Source organism: Asterias rubens, chromosome 11 (genome assembly GCF_902459465.1).
Source record: "Asterias rubens chromosome 11, eAstRub1.3, whole genome shotgun sequence".
NCBI lineage: Eukaryota > Metazoa > Echinodermata > Asteroidea > Forcipulatida > Asteriidae > Asterias > Asterias rubens.
The window spans coordinates 1,617,343-1,644,940 of NC_047072.1; the positions used below are offsets into that span (position 1 = coordinate 1,617,343).

At 39.6% G+C, this 27,598-nt stretch overlaps 2 protein-coding genes across 2 annotated transcripts; both read right to left on the bottom strand.

Moving 5' to 3' along the window:
* Positions 1 to 4,383: 4,383 nt before the first annotated feature.
* LOC117296844 (mitochondrial pyruvate carrier 1-like) lies at positions 4,384 to 12,104 on the bottom strand. The gene is made up of 7 exons (XM_033779923.1): positions 11,711 to 12,104; positions 10,323 to 10,326; positions 9,369 to 9,384; positions 7,551 to 7,631; positions 6,253 to 6,388; positions 5,327 to 5,425; positions 4,384 to 4,580 (listed from the first exon to the last, which is right to left on the bottom strand). Exons 1-7 carry the CDS (start codon positions 11,875 to 11,877, stop codon positions 4,535 to 4,537), a joined length of 549 nt encoding a protein of 182 aa, XP_033635814.1. The 5' UTR covers positions 11,878 to 12,104; the 3' UTR covers positions 4,384 to 4,534.
* An 8,639-nt stretch (positions 12,105 to 20,743) lies between these two features.
* Positions 20,744 to 22,395, bottom strand: LOC117296282. The gene is made up of 2 exons (XM_033779123.1): positions 22,149 to 22,395; positions 20,744 to 21,369 (listed from the first exon to the last, which is right to left on the bottom strand). Exons 1-2 carry the CDS (start codon positions 22,189 to 22,191, stop codon positions 21,065 to 21,067), a joined length of 348 nt encoding a protein of 115 aa, XP_033635014.1. The 5' UTR covers positions 22,192 to 22,395; the 3' UTR covers positions 20,744 to 21,064.
* Between the last annotated feature and the right edge of the window lie 5,203 nt (positions 22,396 to 27,598).

The following is a 27,598-nucleotide window of genomic DNA, read 5'->3' on the forward strand; positions in this document are numbered from 1 at the left end:
TAATACTTCCAGGGAAGCTTTCTACTATCATTATCAAACTGTGTAAGTGTAGTGTAAATCTGTGGACATTGTGTTTTTTTGTCCTACAAAAGTTACATAGACCATTTAAGAGCACTGGCCACTATTTGTAATTACTCAAAACAATTGTTAGCATAAAAGCGTACTTAGTAACAAGCAATGTTGAAAGTATAAACATTGTGAGAAACGGCGTCCTCTAACAAAGTTTTCGAGAAAGAAGACATTTTCCACTAAAAACAATTGAATTTGATTTCGAGACTTTATAATTAGATTTTGAGGTCCCGAAATCAAGCATCTGAAAGCACACAACTTCGTGTTACAAGGGTGTTTTTTCTTCCATTATTATCTCGCATTTTCAACGACCAATTGAGTTCAACATTTTCACAGGTTTGTTGTTTTGTGCATGTTATGTTGAGATACACCAAGTGAGAAGACTGGTCTTTGACAATTACTAATAGTGTCCACTGTCTTTAAAACCACAAAAAGCAATCACGATATACACAAGAATGTTGAATCCATCCACATTTAGGTGACAGCGGGTACCTAGGCCTTTATCGTATCGAATAACAAAAATGGATGCTAATAATGAATTTGCAATGAGGAACCAGACTTTTTTGTTCTTCCAGCCTCGGTTAGGTTACATTGATACAATGGGAGCAATTACTATTTAGAGTAGGGCCTATACCAACATGTGACCCCACCTTTAATTAAAGACAAACAAGTGGGACAAGCACTTGAATTGGAAAAATGTAGCAGGGCGTACTTTGCAGAGCCCTGCGCAGCAGTTCGGTTGGGGCAGGAGATTCTGTCCACCGAACTGTGCACAAACTCTTTCTAATAGCCCCCCTTTTGATCATCCTCCTTCAGCCCAATTATGGGGGACAGCATCCCCGGGGGACAGATTACCCTGTTACCCTGGGAAACCTGTACACACCGTAACTAGGGTAAATTATTAGGGCACAAAAGGGAGAGTTTTGCATGACTGATGCAGAGAAAAACCCGCGATCTCAGACTTCAAATCAAGTCGAGAAACACAGTAGTCTTGATTGGTGACTCAGTTGTTTGCATTAGTCACCGGTAGAGGGCGCTACATAGACTATTTTGGAGGCTGACTCGGAAAGACTGGGCAAGTCTACAAATCATTTCGATACAGAAGTTTGTGTGATACAGACACTCCTCTCCAGTAATTTGTGTTGTGATAAAAAAATTAATGTCGTCAACAAGACTAGAAATGCCGCGGCAAGCCCTCTTTTACTTAAATGTGATTTACACTGAAATAAACAAAATACATTTTTCTTCTTCTATAATTCATTTTCCTCAACCTTTATTTTCTTAAAACCTGATAAATATTTATCCAAAGATATCACTCACCAAAAAAATAAGAAATTCAAGTATTTCAACTGAGTTTGGATTATACTTTTGCTTAACATTTGTATTGCTTCAATTCCTACAACCAATAAAACCCTGTTTTAAGCTGCAACATTTACTATAAAACTCGTTAAAATTCTTGTTTTCAACTGCAATGTGAATACTGACTCCCACCAGACTAAAACAAGTCTAATTTTCCTCCCGGACTCAGTTTGATTCTGATGATTTAAACTCACAAGAGAGCGAGTCCAGTGACTTTAAAATGACCACCGCAATTTACTATATTCATTTTTGTATGTATGTAAAAATGTTTACATAATTATGAACAATAGTTATTTTAGTATTATAATCTACAATAGATATGGGGTGCAAAAAATAAACAATTTGAAAACTTTCTAAATTTTCTATATTTCCTTTTAAATACACCAATCTTAAAGAGTTTTACTTTTCCTCAACATTATTTCAAAATCCTACTTAAAAAAAAAAAGGATTTTGCTTTGTATTTATTTTTTATTGTGTTTTGTCAGTTTCTCATTTTGAGGCCTGTCTCGAAAATGTATGTCATCATTGCATCAGGAATAAAGATTATTTTTAAAACAATTGTTCATCCTACAATCTACACCAATGATTAAAGCCATGAAATGCTTTACTTTTTGAGAACACAGTAAAACAATATCAATTCTCGTTAACGAGAATTACCGATTTATTTTAAACACATGTCATGACACGGCGAAACGTGCGGAAACAAAGGTGGGTTTTCTCGTTATTTTCTCCCCACTCCGATGACCGATTGAGCCTAAATTTTCACAGGTTTGTTATTTTATATAGCAGTTGTGATACACGAAGTGTGGGCCTTGGACAATACTGTTTACCGAAAGGGTCCAATGGCTTTAAGAACTGTGTACTCTGGTTTTCCCCAAACTTGTTTTACTTTTAGACCATGGCTTTAAAAAACTTCTTTTCCTGGAAGACGATCAGAGCATACTGATCGAAACGTTGAGTTGAAATCAAAGGTTCTTTTCAGAACCACCCAAACCAATTTAGAAACGGTTTAGAAATTATCACTACATGGTGTTACCGCAAACCTTCACTAAATTCCACCATGCAAAGTTTCAAATCCTACTTTTAAAGGAACCAGTTGCCTTGGATCGGTCGGGTTGGTCTTTGAAAAGCGTTATGAAATGCATGGTTAGATAGATAATTAAAAAGTAGACTATAATGATCCACACAAATTTGCCTCGAAATTGCATGGTTTTCCTTTTACTTTGCGAACTAACACAGTCAGCCATTTATGCGAGTCAAAAATTTGACTCCCAGTAATGGCCGACCGTGTTAGTCGATACCCCCACCCTATTCTTCTCAATCACAACCTTGTACCCAAGATTTCCACATGGTGTACCAGCCCCCAACCAAAATTCCAGCTAAAAACCAATCCTCTACCAGTCCATTTGCATTACACCAGGGCCCCATTTCATTGAGCTGCTTTACGGTCGATTTTTGTGCTTACTATTTTTATTATTATTTTTTGTATGCAAGTCGCCAGACACACAAGGCCTGAAGGCAACTTCAAGGTGTGGGCTACAATTATTTTATTCCAGAGCCCGTTGCAACCTACTCCTGGGGCTGAAACAGGGTTACCCCCTTTACAGTCCATATGGATGTAGGCTTGGGTATCAACCGGGATTCAAACACAAGAGATTGAATCCCATTTCATAGCAATGCTTACTGTCCCTGTCAGCACACGAAAAGGCATGCTAACCTTCTGGTGCTTACTGCACAAAACTAACTGACTGGCCGCCAAATTTTCATGCTACCCTGTGACTTACGCGCTTAAACCTTAGCGGATTTTACTGCTACAGTAAGCACGAAAATTTACTTAATACCGATAGTTAAGCAGCGCTATGAAATTGGGCCCAAATTCATGGAGCTGCTTAAGCAAAAAAGCAGCTAAGTGCAACAAAAATATGCTTACCAGAGTAAGGTTACCAGCCAAAATGACGTTTCACATGTACAATTTGGAACTGGTGTTCTGCTAATTTCTGTTAGCAGAAAATGTTTAAGCAATACATTCTTCTTAATCAGCTTTCAAAGCAGTAATTAGGGCTTAAAATGCTTGTGCTCAAAGCATATTTAATAAGCGGGGTACCAGTCAAAGATTGTCCATGTGACAAGGCATTTTGGCTGGCACCTTATTCTAGTAAGCATAATTTTGTTGTGCTTACTTTTTTCTGCATAAGCAGTTCTAGGATTAGACCCAGGGTCCAATTTCATAGCGCTCCTTAAAAGCACAAAAAGTGGCTAAGCACAACAAAATAATGCTAACCAGCATAAGGTTATCAGCCCACAAGTACTATCTAAATATCAAAAGTATAGCGCATTATAGACAATGTGACCTCTGACGTCACACGAAAACCATAACATGATTCGCGCGCATACCGCCGGGCAAAACCTTTGTGTTTTGGCAGCCAGCTAGAAAGTGTATGCAATCTTACCATGACTACGTGTCTTTTGCCCGGCGAAACATGACGTATACAGTGTTTTGTCAACAGAGGGCGGTTTGAATGTAAACATAGGTCACATCGTCTATAATAATTAGAGTCCCCAGCACCACACACCTGCAACCTATACATCCCTACAGTGGGAGATTGATTGCAGTATTGATCCAGATCTAGATCCAGACCTGTGGCTGGTATCCTGTTTAATTTTAAAGCAGTTCTTTCTGATTAAGAGCAAGTTCGAGTGCGCACACTTCGTCCACCAGTGGTCGACCACAGACTAGCAACGCACATGCCCAGTTATGCACTCACTCGAACGATTCATTTGGAAGTCTAGTCAACCTTCGGTCTTTTCGCCTTAGTGTCACTGGTTCCCCTCTGCGCTTTACACAGGTTAGAATGGAACATGCTGTTGGGACCAGTGAAGAAACCATGGGCTCGAGGCTGGTTCCAAATGGTCGACCACAGTAGTCAACCAATGGTCGACCAGCCTGGGTTCGAGTGCAAATGGTCAACCTTTAGTTAACCATTGTGCACACTCGAACTTGCTCTAAGCAGCTCTATGAAATTGGACCAAGATTATATCACTCTAATATATTGAAAGAATTTGTAATTAATAAGGACCTTATTTTCACAGACCTTGGTGATTGTTTTTAAGCTGATGGACTTGACTGTACCTCCTCTGCTGTGTTATCAACACTGAAATGAAAGTAAATCAAAAGATGTTTTAAAACTTTTCAAATATTTTTTATCTTAAAGCAAGTTTGCCCAAAACAAGGCTAATGCTGTTGGTCCTATGTGCTGTACAACGCACGTATCGAAAAGAGAAGGGGCTTGTCCCGGTGTTCCTGGTTTGATTGGCTGCATATTGCGTCACAGTATCTTGTAAACCATTACACAGTGTTACATTAAAGGAGTAGGTCTCATAACTCAAACATAGTCCCACATACCTTGCAGAAAAAAATACTAAACAAATATTGAGTGGCTCAGAGAGGAATGTGAGGAATATTATCGCAGGGTAAAATTTGGACTGTTCCATTTCACGAGGCAATCACACAAATTACTAGTTCGGACTGCATAGCGGCAACAATGCACAAATTTAATAGCAATCGGATCACAACCTTTTGCATAGGTGCACCTTTGTTTTAGCAGCGGCTCGGCGGCGCTGTACTACTCGAAAACATTACGAACAAGGATGATCCTAACTGTTGAATGGGAAATGCTATTCCCCATGGGCAAATAGGTCTCTTTGATCGTCGGTGCGGATGGGAGTAATAGTGAATGTCACGTGAAGTAAGTTCCACCAATCAAATGACAAGGATCTGTATGTCAGTTACATAAAGTATGTTAAAGCGCCTTGAGCGTCACTAAGTGACTGATATAAACGCTATATAAAAAGCCTCTACCATTATCTTAGTCAGAACAAGAGAATAATGTTCACCCACCTTGATACAGTCTCTACATCACTTTCCTGGACGGCGACCACTGATGCTGCAGTCACTGTTGTTGCTGCTACTGCCGCAACTGCATGTTTGGAAGAGCCACTGAAGAAAAAAAAACATTTCCACTATTTTTAGTCATAACTTTAAGGCAAAGATGAGACTGTAGTCGTTAGGGTTAGTTAATGAACCACCTGGTCAGTTGACCTAACTGAGCGCACTCCTTGGTTTAAATGACAGGAAAAGAGGAGACAGTTTAAAGCCACTATACACGTTTGGTAATTACTTAAAATATATATTAGCATACCTTTACTTGGTAACGAGCAACGGAGAGCTGTTGAAAGTATAAAACATTGTGAGAAACGACTCCATCTGAAGTAACAACGATTTTCAGAAAGAGGTAGTTTCTCACTAAAATAATAAAAGACTTCCGGCCAAAAGCCTTTTATTCCTATCTGAAAGCACACTATTTTGTACATTTTCTTGCATTTTCAACTGCCAATTGAGTCCAAATTTCCACAGGCTTGTTATTTTATGTTGGGATACACCAAGTGAGAATACTGGTCTTCGACAATTACCAAACACGAATTACTTACTAGTGATGGAAAGCCACCTGGTAAGCTGAACTCACTAGCACACTAGTAAGAAGAGACTGTTTATAGTTATATGCTTACTAGTTAAGGTTAAGTCACCTGGTAAGCTGACCTAACTGAGTGCACTAGTTTGTGAAATGACAGGCCACATTAGACTGTTTACAGTTATACTCACTAGTTATGGTTAAGCCACCAGGTAAGCTGAACTAACTAAGCACACTAATAAACTGATAAAAGGAGGCCGTTTACAGTTATACTCACTAGTTATGGTTAAGCCACCAGGTAAGCTGAACTAACTAAGCACACTAGTTAGAGGAGACTGTTTATAGTTATACTTACTAGTTATGCCTAAACCACCTGGTGAGTTGACCTAACTGAGCGCACTCGTTGGTGAAATGACAGGCAAAGAGAAGACTATTGCGTGGTTTGACCATCCATGCAAACCTCATGAAGAGAGCCGAGTAGATGCACAGAGCTGGAATACAACAAGAAACACAAAGCATGTTACACACTCAGGCATTCTATTAAAGGCAGTGGACACTTCTGGTAAATGTCAAGACCAGTCTCCTCACTTGGTGTATCTCAACATGCTTAAAAAAAAGAGCATGTGAAAAATTTGAGCTCTATTAGCAATTAGATGTCAAAGTTGCGAGATAATACTGAGAGAAAACACACCCTTGTCACACGAAGATGTGTGCGTTTAGATTGTTGATTCCGAGTTCTCAAATTCTAAATCTGAGGTCATGAAATCAAATTCGTGGAAAATTACTTCTTTCTCGAAAACTACCAACAGATATATCCATTGCTTATTACCAAGTAAGGTTCTATGTTTATTATGTGTGAGTAATTACCAATAGTGTCCAATGCCTTTACTAAGTCGTTAAAAAGTAGGAAAATTTCAGTAAGTACAAGGGTTGACCTACAATATGTACACATGATGTAGTCTTTAGCCCTTTTCACACGCCAAAAATGAAGCCAGAGTCCCTTGTTAAAAAATAAACGAGCGTGGATTGTCTATTTGTTGTCACCATGCGTGACTGATTTTGTGAGCTTTCACACTGCAAAGTTAAAAAACTAACAACCCTTGTGCGACATGAGAGTGATATGACGAATTGGTAATCCTGATCACCATAGTTGGACAAGATAGCACCCACAATAGCATGTGCTGTATGGGCATCTTCACCTAGGCACTGTTCAACAAACAAGAGTTCCTTTCACACGATGATGTAGCCCCTGCCTTGGTCAAAACTTCCGCTAGTGTAAGATTTTGTCGTACATAGGTCCAGACCTCCGACAAAATGTAGCAATGTTGGACAAGATTTGACAAGGGACCCTGGACACTCCAAAAATTATTGTCCTTTCACACGAGTTGCACTTTGTAAAATCGTACAACCATGCTACAATTTAGCAAGGGACCCTTGCTAAATTGCTCTCGTATGAAAAGGGCTTTTAATAGACTTTTCAGGCTATCAAGCCACAATTTTTCCACGAGTAACTTGACGACAATACTTGTTCTAGTCATTGTAAAATCAGCTAGGGGGATTCAAACCCACAACCCTGTGATTGCAAGTCCTGCAGTCCTGCAGTGTTACTACTGGACCACTGTGATCTATGGTCACGGTTGTTGCCATAGTTACCTGTTGTCATCCTGGGACTAATGATCTCTGGGTCTTTCTTCATGTCACCGAGGGCAGCTAGGGGGATTCCCCAGTTGGCGACTGCATTCAAAAGAGAAAATAGGTAAACAAAAACACTACTGTTAGCTATAACACACGCAGGTGGAATACAGAACAAACTAGATTATGTTCTTTTGAGAACGTGTCTTACTATTACTAGATTCTACTACCACCCAGTAGATTTTTCACAAATCAGGAGACTTCTGAGTTCTGGAAACGCTTGCCTGCACTTACTCACGTCACAGCAGTTAAGTTAATGACGAGAAGTCCCCTACATGTAGATCTACTAGGCGAAAGTAGTAGGCTAGTCCCGGCCAATTTCCAACTTTCAACCTAGGTAGCAGTTAATAAGCAGACAGTTCTTTTTAGAACTGAGAAGTCTCCCAAATTCTGAAAAAAATCTACTCCGGGGTAAAAGAAAAGTCTCTAAAATTCCATAAAATCGACTTTGCACTATTATAGCCAGACAGGTTCTCAAAAGAACATCTAACCAGCTTGAGATATACAATGAACTGTAGGTGTTACGGCAAATCAAAATATCCATTGACACCTTTTAATACCTTGCAATTCCTCCAATATGGAAAAAGATAATAGGAGTGTCGTGGCCGAGCGGTTAAGAGCACCGAATTCAAACTCTGGTATTTCTGATCAGCAGAGTGTGGGTTCGAATCCCCAGCCGTGACACTTTCGTCCTTAAGCAAGACACTTAACCATTGCTTCGTCCTTCGGATGGGACATAAAGCCGCTGATCCCATGTGTTGTGCAACGCATGTAAAAGAACCCAGTGCACTTATCGTAAAGAGAATTTGTTCGCCTCTGTGTTCCTGGCTGTGGCTGAGGCGCGTAGCACCTTGTAAACCAATAAGGTGCTACATCATTCGGTCTAAGAATTCATCACTGCAATAACCAATCTTTCTGAAAGTTTTTATATCTCAGCGCCATGAGTACCATATTGTTATTATTATTATGGTTCATGATAGTTTGGAAGGGTAATCATCCTTGCTAGCGGAGGAGCTTGACTGCCAAGGACGTGTGCCAGCTGTCTGACATGCAAGGGGGCTTTTTGGCATGAGTGGCGTCCAGCCACATTGACCCATAAACAAAACATGATAAATACTCTGTGGTCACAGAGTATGGATGGAGCACAGTTTCTAGCCAGACAGTAAAGTGTTTGAACATTTCGGCGGGAGTAAAACCAGAGGGCAAGAAAAAACTTTGAGGCAACCAATGTTACTCAAGTCAAATCACATTAGTCCTGACTGGGATTCGAACCATGGCCATTGTGGTGAGAGGCGAGTATTTAATGTCTCAGCCATGTTAGCTGACCATACATATCACTATTTTTTTCCATTATATTTATTTCATTCAAGTAAAAACAAAACATAGCAGATTTTCATATTGCTTGAAACTTAAAAAAAAATAAAATTACACCCGTTTCGGACAGGCCCGCCAGAGTCGCGCAGAACTAAATAGATTAGGAGCGACTTTAGGTCGCCCCAAATAACTTTCTGTTTCAGACAGGCGAACTAAACATAACATAAACATTGGCTTGGCTCATGACAAGTTCGACATCTGAAACCAGGGCGACCCAGAGTCCAACTGCAATAGTCGATCTTTTGCTTCCAGTCACTCCTAACTGTTTCAGACGTCAAACTTTTCATGTACTTTTAAAATTCAGAATTAGGTTCAGCGCCACTCTGGAGCGCCTGTCTTTTAGTGTTACTTTTAAAAACATCTTAAAAAAAAAAAAAGCATTTTATAAATAGTATTTGTACTCACCCGGCCCCCAGAAATGCTGTAAAATAAAAAGAGAAACACGTTTTAATAACAAAGAACTCAATTATGACTAACAGACTAATAAAAACAAGCTTTAAAAACTCATTCTGGATGTCAGGATAATGATAAATTTTCTCAGATATACACGAAGGGCCTAAGTATTACATGTAAATTTAATTATGGTGCTGTCCATGCCTGGGCGATGAGTGCGACTAGTGTCGTAGCCGCAACTATTGATTGCTTAGTCGAGTCGCGACTACCTTTGTTCAACTACTCAGTTAATTGTGGCCCTCACGACTAGTCAACACAATATAATTTACTTACAAAACACATCAAGACACGGACACAATCCTTCAATCCTTTCAGCTTGAATTTTAGTACGTATATGTTGGGCTTGCGGCAAACATTGCCACAAAGCACCTTGGGATAATAAAATTTAGTCAAGCCAAGTGTCGTAGTCGCTACTTTTTGAGGTGCGACAAGTCGAGTATTAAACTTCACTTTTAAGTCGCCCAGGCCTAGCGCTGTCAACTTCAATGAAACTCCACCACAGTTGCTATTGTAAAACAGAACATTACAGAATTGACAAGAAACTTGTGTACATGTACATGTAATGTAAGGTCATAGATTAAAATAAAACTTACACGGTCTACTAATGTTGAATGTTGATAGTAGCAAGCATCCTTTGAAATATATCTGTCTGAAATTTCATATTCCTTCTTATCGCTCAGTGAGCGTTTTATTGAGTGTTTTTTTAATCAATGTCATGCAATGACTATGGTGAACATTTTTTCACTACTTTCTCGTGACCCAGATGGCCGATCGATCTCAAACTTTAACAGGCTTGTCAGTTTATGTAATATGGTGGATTACATCTTACACTGCCAGCAACTTTTGTTTGCAAAAAAAAATTCTGTCATGTTCCTTAAAAGAGCAAGAAAGGTCGAGGCTACTCACCGTGCTGTATTTACATCAGAGTCGATAGTTACACCATGGCAGAAGGAACATGAAAAACAAGAGTGAATACAAACAAAGTAAAGTCAGAATGTCAATTAGGTAACCAATTATTTAGGTTTGGCCATGGCGGCTAATATACAAATATTGACTGCTTCGAGTGCTCTGGTTAAAACTATGACTCCCGAGGTGATCCAAGGAGCTTTCTCTATGCACGAATTATTAACAGTCAATACATGTATTTGTTTTATAACACCCCAACAGACTATTATCATCGTTCGTACGAACGTTTCAGAAGAATCAGATACTATAGCATGAAGTAATAATATCGTAGCGTCATAAGTTATCGAGCCTCATATGTTTTCGGTCCCCAACTTTGATTCCCATTTACCGCGAAATTCTGCAAGCTGCACCGGTGACAGAAGCCATGCAGTTTACTCACGGTCGGTATTTTCATCAGGCTTAATCATGCTGAGAATAAAGTTTCCTGTCGTTGGTTATGCTCAAACATTTATAAAATGATTGATTTTTGGTACTAATCACTAGTGCATTATTATGCCAACATTCAAATGAGTCAAAGAAACATCATCCAACCTCGAAAGTTCAAAGCAAAATTACTATCTGCTAGATTGAGTTTCATTCTGCTTTAGTCACTAGATGGATCACGTGAGGTGGTTACTATTTGGGATTCTATGGTGTGCAAATGTGGGGAAAATATTAAAATATTTTAAGTGAAAATTACAACAATTTTTTGTTGTTGATTTACTGCATACTGTAATAAATTCCGATAAGCGTAATAAATATTAAGTCTACATTAAAGAGAAAATATCATAGATTGGTTTCTTATCTCCTGAAACCAAACATTACTGGTCTGTAATGGGGGAAAACGGATTGTTATGAAGTGTGAGTGCATCAAGGAGGGGTGGGGTGTTTTACTTTCATGCCTTATGATATCTCTGGATTTTAATATAGTAGCCATAATGCCTTTAGGACAAAAATGTAATTAAATTTTTTAAGTAGTAATTGAATAATATTTTTGATTTATTTTGCACGCCATACTAGCTTCTAAATATTCAATAAAATACCAACCAATGAAAGGTGTGAAAACATATGACGTTGCTCCAATGTCATGCATGCATAAGCACTGTTAATGGCGGACTATCTCTTGCAACGTAAAACCAAAACTTTAAAAATTTCAACACACCATGAAGTGAAATGGTAATTGTTAAAAAATTAGATAGATGATTTGAAACAAAAATATTTAGTTTTTGATTGTGAACAATTTTCCTGTTATCCTACTATTTTTCCTACTGAAAACACATGACACCAGGTCCAGGATACGAAAAAACGAATGGCCCCATTTTTTATGATTTTGTAAAATTGACACAAACCTGAAGAAATACTGCGTCCATGTCAGCTCAGCTGGGACTGGTTTCTTAGCTGCTGCACTAGTCTCCGTAGCAGTGAACCTCCTGCACATAAAACCCTGATGTGTTGTCACAAATTTAACTGTCCTTTTTGTGAAAATATTGTTAACTGACCGCACACAAGCAGCCATGTTTTTTGTAATCGGTAGGTCAAAAATCTGTTTTTAAAAATAAAGAATAAACGCATACGTCGAGGCGTCCTGGTGATGTAGAGCTTTGTGGTAGCCTCTGACACTTGTGGTAGAAAAGGTGCAGTTTAAAGTTCACGAAACTAAACCGTCATTTTAAAGATAAATCGTGGTTTCGGGAGTCAAAATAGTACTGAAAGTGTGAACAAGACCGAGTTACGGAAAGGTCAAAGCGGGTCAAATACAACAGCGCCCTCTTTTGATGGGGACAAAAGTTGAGAGTTGGAGGGGGCGTGACCGAATGACATGTAGCTATGGGTGCGTTCGATTAGCTTCCCCGGGTCGACCCCGGTGTGTGGCGTTTTCTTTTTCTAGGACGAACGTGTGCAGATAATTACCCACGTTCGTCCTGGGAAAAAAACCGCCACACACCGGGGTCGACCCAGGGAAGCTAAACGAACGCACCCAATATTATGCAGCAGCCGATAAAGCTAGTTATTAGGGGCCCCCCTAATACAATAGGGTTGAGAGCTATAGGGGATAATTAGGTCGGGGGGGGGGGTATTGAGAGTAACGGGGGGGGGCTTAATTGTTTGGTAGTGATAATAACTTAAGGTGTGGTAGGAGATTCTGTTCCCCGGAGATTCTTTTAAGATTCTTTTAAAATGTTTACAAACTTCTTCTGATAGTGCCCTCTTTTGAATCATCGTCCTCCAGCCCAATAATCAATAATTCTTTTCTCATGTAATGGGACATTTTTGGGGACCGAATCTTCGGCGGACAAAATTCCCTGGTAGCCACCCCACATAAATTTAACTAAATTAGTCATACTTTTTTCTGAACTGCATTGTTTTGAACACGAAGTTACTCAACCGAAAGTCCGTGCAGAAGTGGACGATTCAGTCAAATCCCAAGAGTCTTCTTGTTGGTGTAGCTACCCGAGGTGTTTACACTGCCACGTATCCATGACAACGAAACTACAAACGGGTTTTGTTAGTCTAAACAGAAGGCCTAATTCAATGGCCTCGAAGAAGGTGCGCTCAGTTTTAAACTAAACAACTATCTTAAAGTGTCATAGCAATGCAAATAATTATGCGCATTACCAAAACGAATAGCTGCCACCCAATTTTCAAACCAGAAACCACATTTCAAAAATAGCTGCCATTTTTCAGTGTTTTCAGTTACCACAATATTTTCTGGTTCATCTAACATCAAATGCTGAGAAATTTTCCCCAAATAGACTCTGTTATGTTTGTTCTTATGCTAACCACGGAAGTAATTTATTAAGCGTTTTTCGTTTATAGTGCCTGATGAAAGCTGTGACATTGACATTGTGAAGGCAAGACTGCCACATCAAGGTTAGTACGTGATAATTATTATTATACTGGACTAGTTTAATGGTGTTGCCCTTTTAAGAGTCACGTACCTCAGATAAAAATATCACACGTTATAGGCGAATTAAACTGAGACGTGACTCTTTGTTTCGAGTTGCTCTGTAATTTAATTATGTTTCGAACCAATTGAGGCTTTATTAAAGGCATTGGACACGTTTGGTAATTACTAAACTATATATTATTTGCATACAAATTTACTTGGTTACGAGCAACGGAGAGCTATTGATAGTATAGTAGCATAGTTTTGCAGAAAGCAGTAATTTCCTCGCTAATGAAAGTACTTGAACATTTAAAAGACATTATGTCTGAAGCTTTTTTTTCAGGAATCTGAAAGCACACACATTTTGTACTACAAGAATATTGTTTTCTTCATTTTCTCACCAATTCGATGATCAATCGAGCCCAAACTTTTCACAGATATGTTATTTTACGCATTGTTGTGATAACACCAAGTGATAATACTGCTCGCATTGTCACTCTTATCAGGAAACACACTCACATTACACCGGTTCTGAAGTCACTACACTCTGGCTACCAGTCGAATCTCGTATTACTTTCAAACTTCTGCTAAGATTATACCCCTGTGCGATCTCTCCGATCTTCCAATGCATGATTCAAGTTACTAAGAGAAGCAAGTCATGGGGCGATAGGTCTTTTTCCCATGTAAGTTGAAAACCACATTGTTTAATCTCACCTATGTGTAATTGGTCTATTTGTCTTATTTTCCTTGCTGTGTGTGGTTCCCCCTCCTGTGGGCCTTGAACACCTCATTTTGGTGGATTTTGGCGCCCTATAAATATTCTTTATTATTATTAGTGGTCTTTGACAAATCACCAAACGTGTCCACTGCCCTTAAAACAGCTCAATAACTTGTCAGTTTTCCTGTCACTTAACAACCCATAAACTACTGAAAACATTGATAAATATCCTCCTGTTTCTCGCTCCAAATAAAACTGTATACTGGACACGTTTCCGTAGTAACTAATCAAAATATTATATTGTAATCTGAGAAATACGTCGTGTCTGGCGTCTTTCTCATGCATCTGAAAGCACACAAATTTACTGGTCTAGCCACGAACTACTGCATACACCAAACAGCCTGGCTGATCATCTGCCTTCAAGTCTCCAGCCTTTACATCGTAGAGCCTGCAATGACCAGAAGTCATGACGTAGTCGAAAGACCAACACTCGTTCTCCATCCTCAAACACCGCTGGGAACAGCGCAATATCGACTTCATGTCAAGGACCGACAGAGGGCGTGCGTTGGTGATTTGTTTGTCCACAAACATCAATGTGAACATGCAGGAGATGGAGAACGACGGGTCCCCGATCATTGCAGCTGTCGACATATCAGTAGCTGTTTAATAAAATTAGAAAATAAAGTAGTACTAGTAGAACAGGTCGAGGTCGTTCGCAAAAAAGAAAATCTCTTCACCGAGATGTTTGCATCTTTAACAAAAAATAAAAAAATATTAAAGGCAGTGCACACTATTGGTAATTACTCAGAATAATTATTAGCGTAAAACCTTTCTTGGTGACGAGTAATGGGGAGAGGTTGATGGTATAAAACATTGTGAGAAACGGCTCCCGCTGTAGTGCCATAGTTTTCGAGAAAGAAGTAATTTTCCACAAATTTGTCTTCGAAAAAAAAAAAAAATGTCTTTGTCATAATTCATTCTCTTGTTTTCTTACTTGTTGTTTGAAGGCATTCCTCCATGGAGTACTCTTCAACCATCACTTCGCACAGTGTCAGGTAGGTTTTATGTTTTGGTAAATTAGGGACACCGTCGTCCACACTGATGTAGTGCGCAATCACGGGCGGGTCACATACAAGTCGTATGTGTCCCCCAGGGATCGATGCTTGGTCTGATGTCACTGGTAACCCACACAAAAAAAAACAAAAAAAAAAACCTGTCTTTGTCATAATTCATTCTCTTGTTTTCTTACTTGTTGTTTGAAGGCATTCCTCCATATGGTGCTCTTCGACCATCACTTCGCACAGTGTTATGAGGTTGTCATATTCATTCATATGATCTTTGTCGTCCACGCTGACGTACTGCGCAATCACGGGCGGGTCACACAAAAACTGTATGTGTGCCCCAGGGGTCGATGCTTGGTCTGACGTCACTGGTAACCCACACGCGGCATTGTTGAAAATGTCGCTCTCTATGCCTGCCCTTACCACGGCGCCAATCAATCGTTCGCCTGTCAATGAAAGCAAAACTCTTTATTCAACTTGATTCAACCCAGGATGCACAACATTTGAATATGAGTCTTACTATGCTTGATGTTTTGTGCAGTTATATTAGGACAACCCATGTTAACGGTTTTGGCATTTACTATACATAATCTTGTTGCATTAAAATACTCGCGGACAAACTCGTTGGTCAACACCAATATACTTTGCAGAAGAACCCTTGTTATGTTTGTGATAAGATCTACCACATCCAATCTGAATGTTCTTTACTTCATTCTGTCAGCGGACAAACCATAGATAACAACTCTCGTCAACAAGAAATCCAGGAAAAACACTGTGATAATCTATACATCCATGCATGACTTTTCTTTGTCATAATAACTAACTTGACTTTAAGTTTAGCCCGTCGGCATGGCTCTTGCCAGCGTTTAATCATTTTTGTAAACCCCCTTTTCCCCCGTAAATGCTACTCTCACACTTGGGCGAATATCTTGCGAATACGAATGTTTAAATTCGCGATGAATTCGCCCAAAAGTTGCGATTTGATGTTCTCTGTCGTCCTTAACCTCTCCTTACCAATATCTTACGCATAACGCACGCTTTACCAACAGTACCAATGGCTTACCAAATGCTTACGCAAATCGATGGCGAATTACCGTCTTCACAACATTCGCTGAATGTACGAAAGCGCTTCGTATTGCTGCTCTCACAGAGTGGCGAATGTTCTTACGAACATGAATATTTTAATTTCGCGTTGAATTCGTCCAAAATGGCGGTTGGATAGTGAATATTTTCATCTCGGTCTCACCCCTTGATCGTCCTCGGTCAGCCCTCTCCTTACCAATATCTTACGAATATATTACGAATGCTTACCAACGTTTGCCAATGCCTTTACGAACGTTGCAAACGCTTACGCACGCTTTACCAACATTACCAATGCTAACGAAAATCACGCCGAATGACCATCTTCGCAACGTTCGCTGAAATTAACAAACCGGTTTGTAAATTGAGCGATCTTCGAAAGGAGGTGGGAAATAATTTGTGAACGTTCCGAATTTGTTACCAACGCTTATACGAAGACACGGCGAATAATGCTGCGAAGTTTGAGCGATTGTCAAATATGTCTTTCCGATAGCATATTCGCTAGCATATTCGCCGTGTGAGAGCAGCATAAAGTGACCGATCTTCGTAAGGAGGTGGAGAATGACTTGTGAACGTAGTGAATTTGTGGCGAATGTTGCGAAGTTTGAGCCATTGTTAAATATTTCCGTTCGTAAGCACTTTCGCTAGCATATTCTCCCTAGTGTGAGAGTAGCATTACGGTATTACTCTGCGAACGAGGGAGTGATAGATACCACATCTGAGTACTGTTCGTTCTGCTCACCCAGTTATCAACCAAACAATACACTTTTCTGTTCGACTTTACGAACAGCGCCCTCTTTGGTCAATTAATAAGTCCCGTACAACAATAATTGCTAAAACATTAAAATATAACCAGCTCGAGTAATATGGTTATGATTGTATTCGCTGGTTACAGACACTTCTTCTTTATATTCATCCAAATCAGGTCAATCTTATTATCTTCAAACGTCAAGTATTGATCCCTTGCAGGCACGTCACATGCGGTGACTGTTCCACACTCACACTTTTGGTTGTCAAAAGGTTTATGTGTAAAACGCCGCGTCGCCTAAAGTGCGCACTTCACTGAATAGCGCACAGAGTGACATTGCCAACCAGTATGGCGCATCCAATATTAATGTTGATGACGTCTAGTGAATTGGATCAATTAACTTTTTAGGACTTACTACAACAATCTCCTCTGTTGACAAGGGTGATACTACCCAGGCAGTGGTTTGCTCCCAGGTTCACCTTCCACCAGGGATGAACATCATTACCTGCAACAGGGACATAATAGGTGAGGCATGAATTACATGAAATTCGGACAAATAATTGGCTGAAACCTTAATGAAAGGTCAAACTGTGCCAGAAGAAGGGTAACAATATTGAACACTTTGACCTTCCTTCAGAGAGATCAAAATTTATCAGAAATAGGTTTAAAGTATTATGAGTAGGGTAGATGGCCTTAGCTTTCGATCCAAACCGGAACTTCTTCAGAGGCATAGGTTTAAAGAATATGAAATTACGAGATGTGGTGCAATTCCTTCGTTAATCGTTTAGTGGACCATATTCGTTTGTTCAATGGTTCAACCTTTTCACGGCAATACAATCATTACAATAACTGCCATGTTATTTATTCCTAACTTTCGTTTTCATCTAATTCCTCCTCCTCCGAACCATTGCACGTTTATCCAATGATATCATTGTATCCAATGGGACTCATTGGATATGAGTGGCTGGTACCAACAAATCAAACAAAAATTTACAAAAGACCTTATGCACATGACGTCATTTCAGTAGGGCGCCCTCACCTAGAGGTAAAACGGAGGTTGTTCATTGGCCAATCCTGTGCGCCGCGAGTACAAATCTGTGCGTTTCGATTGTTTCGTCACCGTTTTTCCACTAAGATGGCCGCTGGATGACGTCAATGCATAAGGTCTATGCGAGGCTCGTATGTTCGTTGCCCCGAGTTACACTCTCTCCTAAACACTTTTATGTAATTTGCATCTTGCAAAAAAAAATTATTCAAATTTTACACTTACCGGTGTGAGAGCAAGACCCACCATTGAAGTAAGTGTTTGAGTTGCCGTCAATTGCTAGATCTGCTGAACCCGGTCCGGTCCGGTCCGAGATCTGGCTCGCCTGCATCCCACGGAGATCCAATGCTGAAATGAACATTGACTCAATTTTGAAAATGCATTCGTTATAGATCTGAGACGCAATCCTTTTGATCTAAGTTTTTAGTGAGTTGTATGTTTAAAAGGGAATGCATAATACGTTTGATAATCACTCTTGAAATTAATGTAAATACAAAGTTGTAGTAGAAGCCTAATGCACGAAAGACATTTCAATTCGAAGTGATGTGATTAGTTACAAGATATACATTTTTGTTCACAAAGTTTGAATCTCAGAATAACGCTTTCAAGACTGTGTATTCTACAATATTATTATAATAGATGTTAAATTTGCATCGGGGATGAAGAATATTATTATTATTATTATTATTTTTTTTTTATCCATACACCGATGTGTGTTAGCACTGTATACTCAGTACATAATATGCCTGTGATATTTTTTCACAGGACTCGGGAAAGTACTGAGTATACAGTTCTACACACATCAGTGTATGGGTAAAAAAAAAAAAAAATTAATACAATATTTACAATAATTATTATTGATTCCTTCTGCGAGGACACAAATCGTTCCGGATTTTCGGCGACATCTATAAAAACGCGACTTTTTAAATGAAACGGTGGGTGTATGTTCACATACATTTTAAACTTGGTTGAACGGTTCCAAAAAACGAAGGTATACTTTGCCTTATGCTGCGTTCCCACATTAGTTTCCTCGTTAATTAAATACTTACCTGTGATATTGAGGCACCAGCAGGATAGCGGGTAAAACCACACGAGGATTCCAAAGAGAAATATCAACAGGTTTTTCTCCACCGATATTCCCTCGCAGTGAGCCATCATTGCACCTCTATTTTCACTTCACTTCTATCTGAATAATCTTTTCAATAGGCTGAGAACGCGACGTTTTTCTTCTGCCGCTCAGAGTTTTAAAACGCAAAGTGTCGTAGCTGACGTTCAAGGGAACTCGCATAATGAAATAAATTATGTGCGCATGCGTGAGGTCGCGAAAAAATTTTTTGCGCATGAGTATGCGATCGATGCTTGAACTGTTCGCGAATGGTGCGCATATGTATATGGGACAGGTACCAAATGATATTCAAATTTTACAAGGTAAAAACAATGTAACAAATTCTTTCACTCAAAATAACATTCGTCTCCCCCAAAGTATTATCTCGGGCCCTCGAAATGTTAAATCTCTCCCCCCCCCCCCGAAATAATGATTCAAGGGAACTGATTACTTTCAGTACTTTGGTTTACCCTTTCATTTGTTTTTACCTGTCTTTTTAGGGGCTCCGTTACAGTTACTCCCAATACATGTTTATTCCAAACATTGTTTTTGTTCTTTTTATATTTCGGAACGTGAGCCTATCTAAGCACGCACGATATAATAAATTGAGAAAGAGTGATCTCCCCGTGAAAAGTTGAGGTCAGTCAGTCGTATGCCGTACTTAGAAACACCCGTTTCAACATTCGTAGCCCCACAATTTGAGCTGCCCTTTCGGATTATAGCCGTAGGCGTGACATAAAAAGGAAAAATACCCCCAAAACAAAGGGCACATTATTATCATTGAGTGCAAACACTCTTGACGTATATGAAGCCGCTGCACATACCCCCCCCCCCCCAAAAAAAAAGGGAAATACTTCTATGTTTTCATGAATCTATTACCTGCTATTTCCACTATAGGTGAGGTAGTGCTTTCTGCTCTACCGGCCAGAATTCGAATTGATGATACCCAAGCCTACATCCGTATGGACTGTAAAGGGTTTAACCCTGTTCAGCCCTAGGAGTAGGTGACAAAGGCCTCTGGAAAAAAATAATTGTGGCCCACACCTTGAAGTGGCCTTCAGGCCTTGTGTGTCAGGCGACTTGCATTAAAAAAAAACACCCCAAAAACACGTACGCAGCCTTATCTTTTAACCATAAACTCACAAACGAATTCGTTAATATTTATATCTTCAAACTAATACTAAAACACTTTTACATAGTAAAATTTGGTAGTTAACCTTTGTGAAGATAGGGACCTTTTCAATGGGGTTTGGGTACCAGATACAAACTAGAAAAGTAGGCGAAACAACATGTTGGTAAATGTCGTTTGCAGCAGTAAGTGTTGAGTTCAATGATGATTATGTAGTCCTTCTTGAGTCAAATATACCTCAGCAAGTGGGGAGCAAATCAATAACTATACGGTGATGTGTCAGTTAGAATTACTTCTGCACAGCTCAATTTATTGATACAAATTTTACAAATAATTGAGGCGAGAACGGTGTGCATCAAAGTGAAATAACGTTTTAGAATTGTAGTGCATCATCTAGAGCAATATCGATTTACCGGTAGTGGCTGACGTACATGAAGCAACAAATGAAGCAAAATTGCTAACTTTCGTTCTTAGTTGGAAATTGCTAGCATTTTCCTGAGGCTACCACTGCACTGTGCTTTACTGCAGTAGTGAGGTATTACCTTAGGTATTAAGAGTTATACTCGCATTATTCCAGGCAAAATCAAGCTATTGTGAGTTATATCAAAGCCACAACGCATTTCACAGACTGAGGGTCTGGCTATAGGATTTTGACATTTGAAAAGACAAATAATTAAGTATATGTTATGGTTTTGGCTAATTTATTTGATAATTAATGAATTTGTTTCCATGCCTATACTGTTTATTAACTTTGTTTGTTGTATACTGATTACAAATTATGTCAGCCTTCAGATAATGCAAGGTTATGAAACACAAAAGAAAGTTGGAATAACTGACTTCTATGAACAGCCGTAGGGCAAGGACATTTGAAATGAATACAATTTGCAATACATCGAGCGCGAAGTCAAATAATAATACTGCAATACTGGTCTAGCCACGGACTACTGCATACACCAAGCAGCCTGGCTGATCATCTGCCTTCAAGTCTCCAGCCTTTACATCGTAGAGCCTGCACTGACCAGAAGTCATGACGTAGTCGAAAGACCAACACTCGTTATTCAACTTGCAGCGCATGAAACATTGCGTGGGTGACTTCTTGTTAGCGACCAACAGAGGGCGTGCGCTGGTGATTTGTTTGTCCACAAACATCAATGTGGACATGCAGGTGATGGAGAACGACGGGTCCTCGATCATTGCAGCTGTCGACATATCAGTGGTTGTTGACATATCAGTAGCTGTTGAATAAAATCAGAAAATAAACATGTAGAACAGGTCGAGGTCGTTCGCAAAAAGAAAATCTCTTCACCGAGATATTTGTATCTTTAACAAAATATAACAAAATATTAAAGGCAGTGGACAGTATTGAAAATTACTCAAAATACTTATGAGCGTAAAACCTTTCTTGGTGACGAGTAATGGGGAGAGGTTGATGGCATAAAACATTGTGAGAAACGGCTCCCTCTGAAGTGCTAAAGTTTTGGAGAAAGAAGTAATTTTCCACAAATTTGTTTTCGAGACCTCAAGTTTAGAACTTTTCTAAACGCACACAACTTCGTGTGACAAGGGTACTTTTTCTTTCATTATTATCTCGCAAGTTCGATGACCGATTGAGCTCAAATTTTCACAGGTTTGTTCTTTTGGCATATGTTGAGATCTATACACCAACTGTGAAGGCTAGTCTTTGACAATTACCAATAGTGTCCACTGCCTTTAAATCAAAAGGCGGTTAATCCCATAAGAATGCAGAAAAACAAGTAAAACTGACAGCAGTTGATAAATCCTGTCAGTCAGACAGACAGCCGACAAAAACCGAAATACGCAATCACGCAATAAATGTTACATTCCAAGAACCATTTCTGGCAAATACTGTCACAGAGTGAGTTTACCATTCAAGACGATGTCTACTGAATAAAGAAATTCGTTGTTTTTAGTTTCCCCCATTCAACTAAAATGGTTCACTAAAAAAAAAGAATCATAAAAAATAAAGTCATAATTCATTTTCTTGTTTTCTTACTTGACGTCTGAAGGCATTCTTCCATGGAGTACTCTTCAACCATCACTTCGCACAGTGCTAGGGAGTTTACTTGTAAATAAGGGACATCGTCGTCCACACTGATGTATTGCGCAATCACGGGCGGGTCACATACAACTCGTATGTGTGCCCCAGGGATCGATGCTTGGTCTGACGTCACTGGTAACCCACACGCGGCATTGTTGAAAATGTCGCTCTCTATGCCTGCCCTTACCACGGCGCCAATCAATCGTTTGCCTGTCAATGAAAGTAAAACTCTTTATTCAATTTGATTCAACCCAGGATGCACAACATTTGAATATGAGTCTTACTATGCTTGATGTTTTGTGCAGTTATATTAGGACAACCCATGTTAACGGTTTCGGCATTTACTATACATAATCTTGTTGCATTAAAAAACTCGCGGACAAACTCGTTGGTCAACACCAATATTCTTTGCAGAAGAACCCTTGTTATATTTGTGATAAGATCTACCACATCTAATCTGAATGTTCTTTACTTCATTCTGTCAGCGGACAAACCATAGAAAACAAATCTTGTCAACAAGAAATCCAGGAAAAACACTGTGATAATCTATAGATCCATGCATGACTTTTCGTTGTGGCGAATGTTGCGAAGTTTGAGCCATTGTTAAATATTTCCGTTCGTAAGCACTTTCGCTAGCATATTCTCCCTAGTGTGAGAGTAGCATTACGGTATTACTCTGCGAACGAGGGAGTGATAGATACCACATCTGAGTACTGTTCGTTCTGCTCACCCAGTTATCAACCAAACAATACACTTTTCTGTTCGACCTTACGAACAGCGCCCTCTTTGGTCAATTAATAAGTCCCGTACAACAATAATTGCTAAAACATTAAACTATAACCAGCTCGAGTGATATGGTTATGATTGTATTCGCTGGTTACAGACACTTCTTCTTTATATTCATCCAAATCAGGTCAATCTTATTATCTTCAAACGTCAAGTATTGATCCCTTGCAGGCACGTCACATGCGGTGACTGTTCCACACTCACACTTTTGGTTGTCAAAAGGTTTATGTGTAAAACGCCGCGTCGCCTAAAGTGCGCACTTCACTGAATAGCGCACAGAGTGACATTGCCAACCAGTATGGCGCATCCAATATTAATGTTGATGACGTCTAGTGAATTGGATCAATTAACTTTTTAGGACTTACTACAACAATCTTTTCTGTTGACAAGGGTGATACTACCCAGGCAGTGGTTTGCTCCCAGGTTCACCTTCCACCAGGGATGAACATCATTACCTGCAACAGGGACATAATAGGTGAGGCATGAATTACATGAACTTCGGACAAATAATTGGCTGAAACCTTAATGAAAGGTCAAACTGTGCCAGAAGAAGGGTAACAATATTGAACACTTTGACCTTCCTTCGGAGAGATCAAAATGTATCAGAAATAGGTTTAAAGTATTATGAGTAGGGTAGATGGCCTTAGCTTTCGATCCAAACCGGAACTTCTTCAGAGGCATAGGTTTAAAGAATATGAAATTACGAGATGTGGTGCAATTCCTTCGTTAATCGTTTAGTGGACCATATTCGTTTGTTCACTGGTTCAACTTTTTCACGGCAATACAATCATTACAATCATCACTGCCATTTTATTTATTCATCACTTTCGTTTTCATCTAATTCCTCCTCCTCCGAACCATTGCACGTTTATCCAATGATATCATTGTATCCAATGGGACTCATTGGATATGAGTGGCAGGTACCAACAAATCAAACAAAAATTTACAAAAGACCTTATGCACATGACGTCATTTCAGTAGGGCGCCCTCACCTAGAGGTCAAAAGGAGGTTGTTCCTTGGCCAATCCTGTGCGCCGCGCGTACAAATCTGTGCGTTTCGATTGTTTCGTCACCGTTTTTCCACTAAGATGGCCGCTGGATGACGTCAATGAGTAAGGTCAATGCTAGGCTCGTATGTTCGTTGCCCCGAGTTACACTCTCTCCTAAACACTTCTATGTAATTTGTATCTTGCAAAAAAAAATTATTCAAATTTTACACTTACCGGTGTGAGAGCAAGATCCATCCATGAAGTGTGTGTTTGAGTTGCCGTCAATTGCTAGATCTGCTGAAAAACTTCTCCAGTCCGAGATCTGGCTCGCCTGCATCCCACGGAGATCCAATGCTGAAATGAACATTGACTCAATTTTGAAAATGCATTCGTTATAGATCTGAGACGCAATCCTTTTGATCTAAGTTTTTAGTGAGTTGTATGTTTAAAAGGGAATGCATAATACGTTTGATAATCACTCTTGAAATTAATGTAAATACAAAGTTGTAGTAGAAGCCTAATGCACGAAAGACATTTCAATTCGAAGTGATGTGATTAGTTACAAGATATACATTTTTGTTCACAAAGTTTGAATCTCAGAGTAACGCTTTCAAGACTGTGTATTCTACAATATTATTGATTCCTTCTGCGAGGACATAAATCATTCCGGATTTTCGGCGACATCTATAAAAACGCGACTTTTTAAATGAAATGGTGGGTGTATGTTCACATACATTTTAAAACTTGGTTGAACGGTTCCAAGAACCGAAGGTATACTTTGCCTTATGCTGCGTTCCCACATTAGTTTCCTCGTTAATTAAATACTTACCTGTGATATTGAGGCACCAGCAGGATAGCGGGTAAAACCACACGAGGATTCCAAAGAGAAATATCAACAGTTTTTTCTCCACCGATATTCCCTCGCAGTGAGCCATCATTGCACCGCACTACACTTCACTATGGTATCTGAAATAATAATGAAAGTAGAGATTTAGAATGCGACGTGTTTCATATACAACCACGATACAATCGACTCCGTCAACCAATGGGCGCTGTACTCGTTGGTCACGTGTTAACTGGGGTGCTCGCCCCGTGTTAGGATCCATGATTGAAACTACTCAAAACAATCAATTATAATAAACACTTTGTTTTGCTGAGAATTAGTGCAGCTGGTTGGTTAACATTTTTGAGAAAGGATTCCCTTCGAGTTTAATGGTTTAAAGGAACACGTTGCCTTGGATCGGTCGAGTTGGTATTTGAAAAGCGTTTGTAACCGTTTGTTACAAAATGCATATGGTTAGAAAGATGTTTTAAAAGTAGAATACAATGATCCACACAAATTTGCCTCGAAATTGAGCGGTTTTTCTTTTACTTTGCGAACTAACACGGTCGGCCACTTATGGGAGTCAAAAAAACCTTTCTAACCATATGCATTTTATAACAAACGGTTACAAACGCTTTTCCAAGACCAACTCGACCGATCCAAGGCAACGTGTTCCTTTAAATATCGTTCTCCGAAAACCATTGAATCAGAGAACTTCAGATTTCTCAGGGAGGGCTAGTGTCCGGTCGCGAATGGGCTTATAGGATGCGGTTGTTACACTCTACTCGCTATTTCCCTAACCATAAGTTATACAAAAATTTAATCATGACGTTCGTGTAAAATACAGATCCCCCCCCTTTTTTCTTTTTCTCAGAGTGACCTAGTGATTAAGTCCAGATGTTCTCAGATTTTCTGAATTTTTGCATATTAAAACTCAATTATTGGGATACATCGTGTGATACTAATCCTGGACAATTACCGAAGGTGTCCGTGCCTGTGATAAAGATATGAGGGTTATAGAGTTTTTATCTTTTGGGGGATTTATCCAAGTTTGTCTTTTTATTTCTTGTCGAGTGTTAAACCTGACGAGAGCATCAACTGGTGGGTAAAATATAATCGATCCTGAGTCGGTTTGCTTGCTGACGAAAAGCATCATCGCGCATTGTTACCCTTGGCAACTTGGCTAACAATGAAGTATTTCCAATCGTCCATGACAACAATCCCCCGATTGGTTTCGGTAACAGACTTTTGATACACGAACCTTGAACGTCCTCGAGGAATTGGAAGGCACTTGATTATAAACACGTTTTTTAAAGACAAATAATCGGTTAGGGCCAGAGAGTTTTATATATTGACAATAATATATAGCTCTATGGTTAGGGCTTATAATGATCGAGCAGGACATTTCGGAAAAACACAGCGCGGTGAGATCATACACCACTGGGAACGAGGTTGTTTGTTAACGCGTGGAAATTTGAATACCCGCAAGATATGTACACTCAGTCTATGGGTGCGTTCGTTTAGCTTCCCTGGGTCAACCCCGGTGTGTGGCGTTTTTTTCTTTCCAGGACGAACGTGTGCAGATAATTACCCACGTTCGTCCTGGAAAAAAATACCTGCCACACACCGGGGTAGACCCAGGGAAGCTAAACGAACGCACCCTAAAAGCCACTTCGGAATGTCAGTGGCGCATGTCTGTTACTGCTGAAAACGGACTTTGTCTATCTCCCGTAACCTTTTGACAATTAATACCCCGGATATTGTCAAAAGGTTACGGGAGATAGACAAAGTCCGTTGTCAGCACTAACAGACATGCGCAGCTGGAACTCCGAAGTGGCTTATTGGGAACACCAATAACCCCCCTCCTTTCTCCAATATTAATGTTCTTTTCCTTTTCTAAAAGACTTTAAAACATTGCTGGAGCAGTGCAGAGCGCACACGATTTGTTTACACACACTCCACAGGCAATTTGTTTACAAACAAAAGTACACCCCCATTAATATCACACGACCAAAAAACCTTTTTAAAGTTCACAGCCTATATAAAAACATTTGTTTTATGGGGATCGGGATCACTATAAAAAAACAAATAAGTTAGGCATTTTCAAATTGTGGTATCCGATTGAACTGAAGAGGATGGACAACTATAACTCATCAATTGTTGTTAGCCCCTTGAGTAGGGCCTAATAGCCGGCATCAGTTTATCTGTACCACGATTCTTTGTCATCAAGGACATTTGGCTTCGCTAAATCCCATTTGCCTTAATTAATCGTGTGCGCTTTCCTTTATTCTGCAAAGTCCTCGCCAGCGCTATTTCCGTGAAGTGCGTTCTATCATCAGAATAATTATGTTTTGACAAAAACATCTATAATAATGCCTACGGTGCACCTCACTAAGTAAGCTCCAATGGAGACCAATGTCAATAAGGCTAAATTCACATACTCATCAAACAAAGAAGTCAGCCTCTTGAATACTTCAAAATGCATTTGAAACAACTAAACTTACGATTTCTTTTCAATTTTTGGCGGGTGAGCCGTTTAGAATTTTGCTGACACCCCTAAATGCCCTATCCCAGTAACTACTTCTATTTCGAGTGGTGTCCTCGGTCAATGTTACGGCTGAGTTGTCCCTAGATCTCCCTGTCCCTCATGCATCATTATTTCTCCAGATGTCACAGAGTGCAACCTCTTGTACGTAACAATTGCAGAGTCTAACTCACTGTGGGCCTTGCAACTGGGCAAAACACTGACGAACATAACTTGTAACCAAGGAGGATGCGTGGTTCAAAACGGGGTTTTAAAGATGATT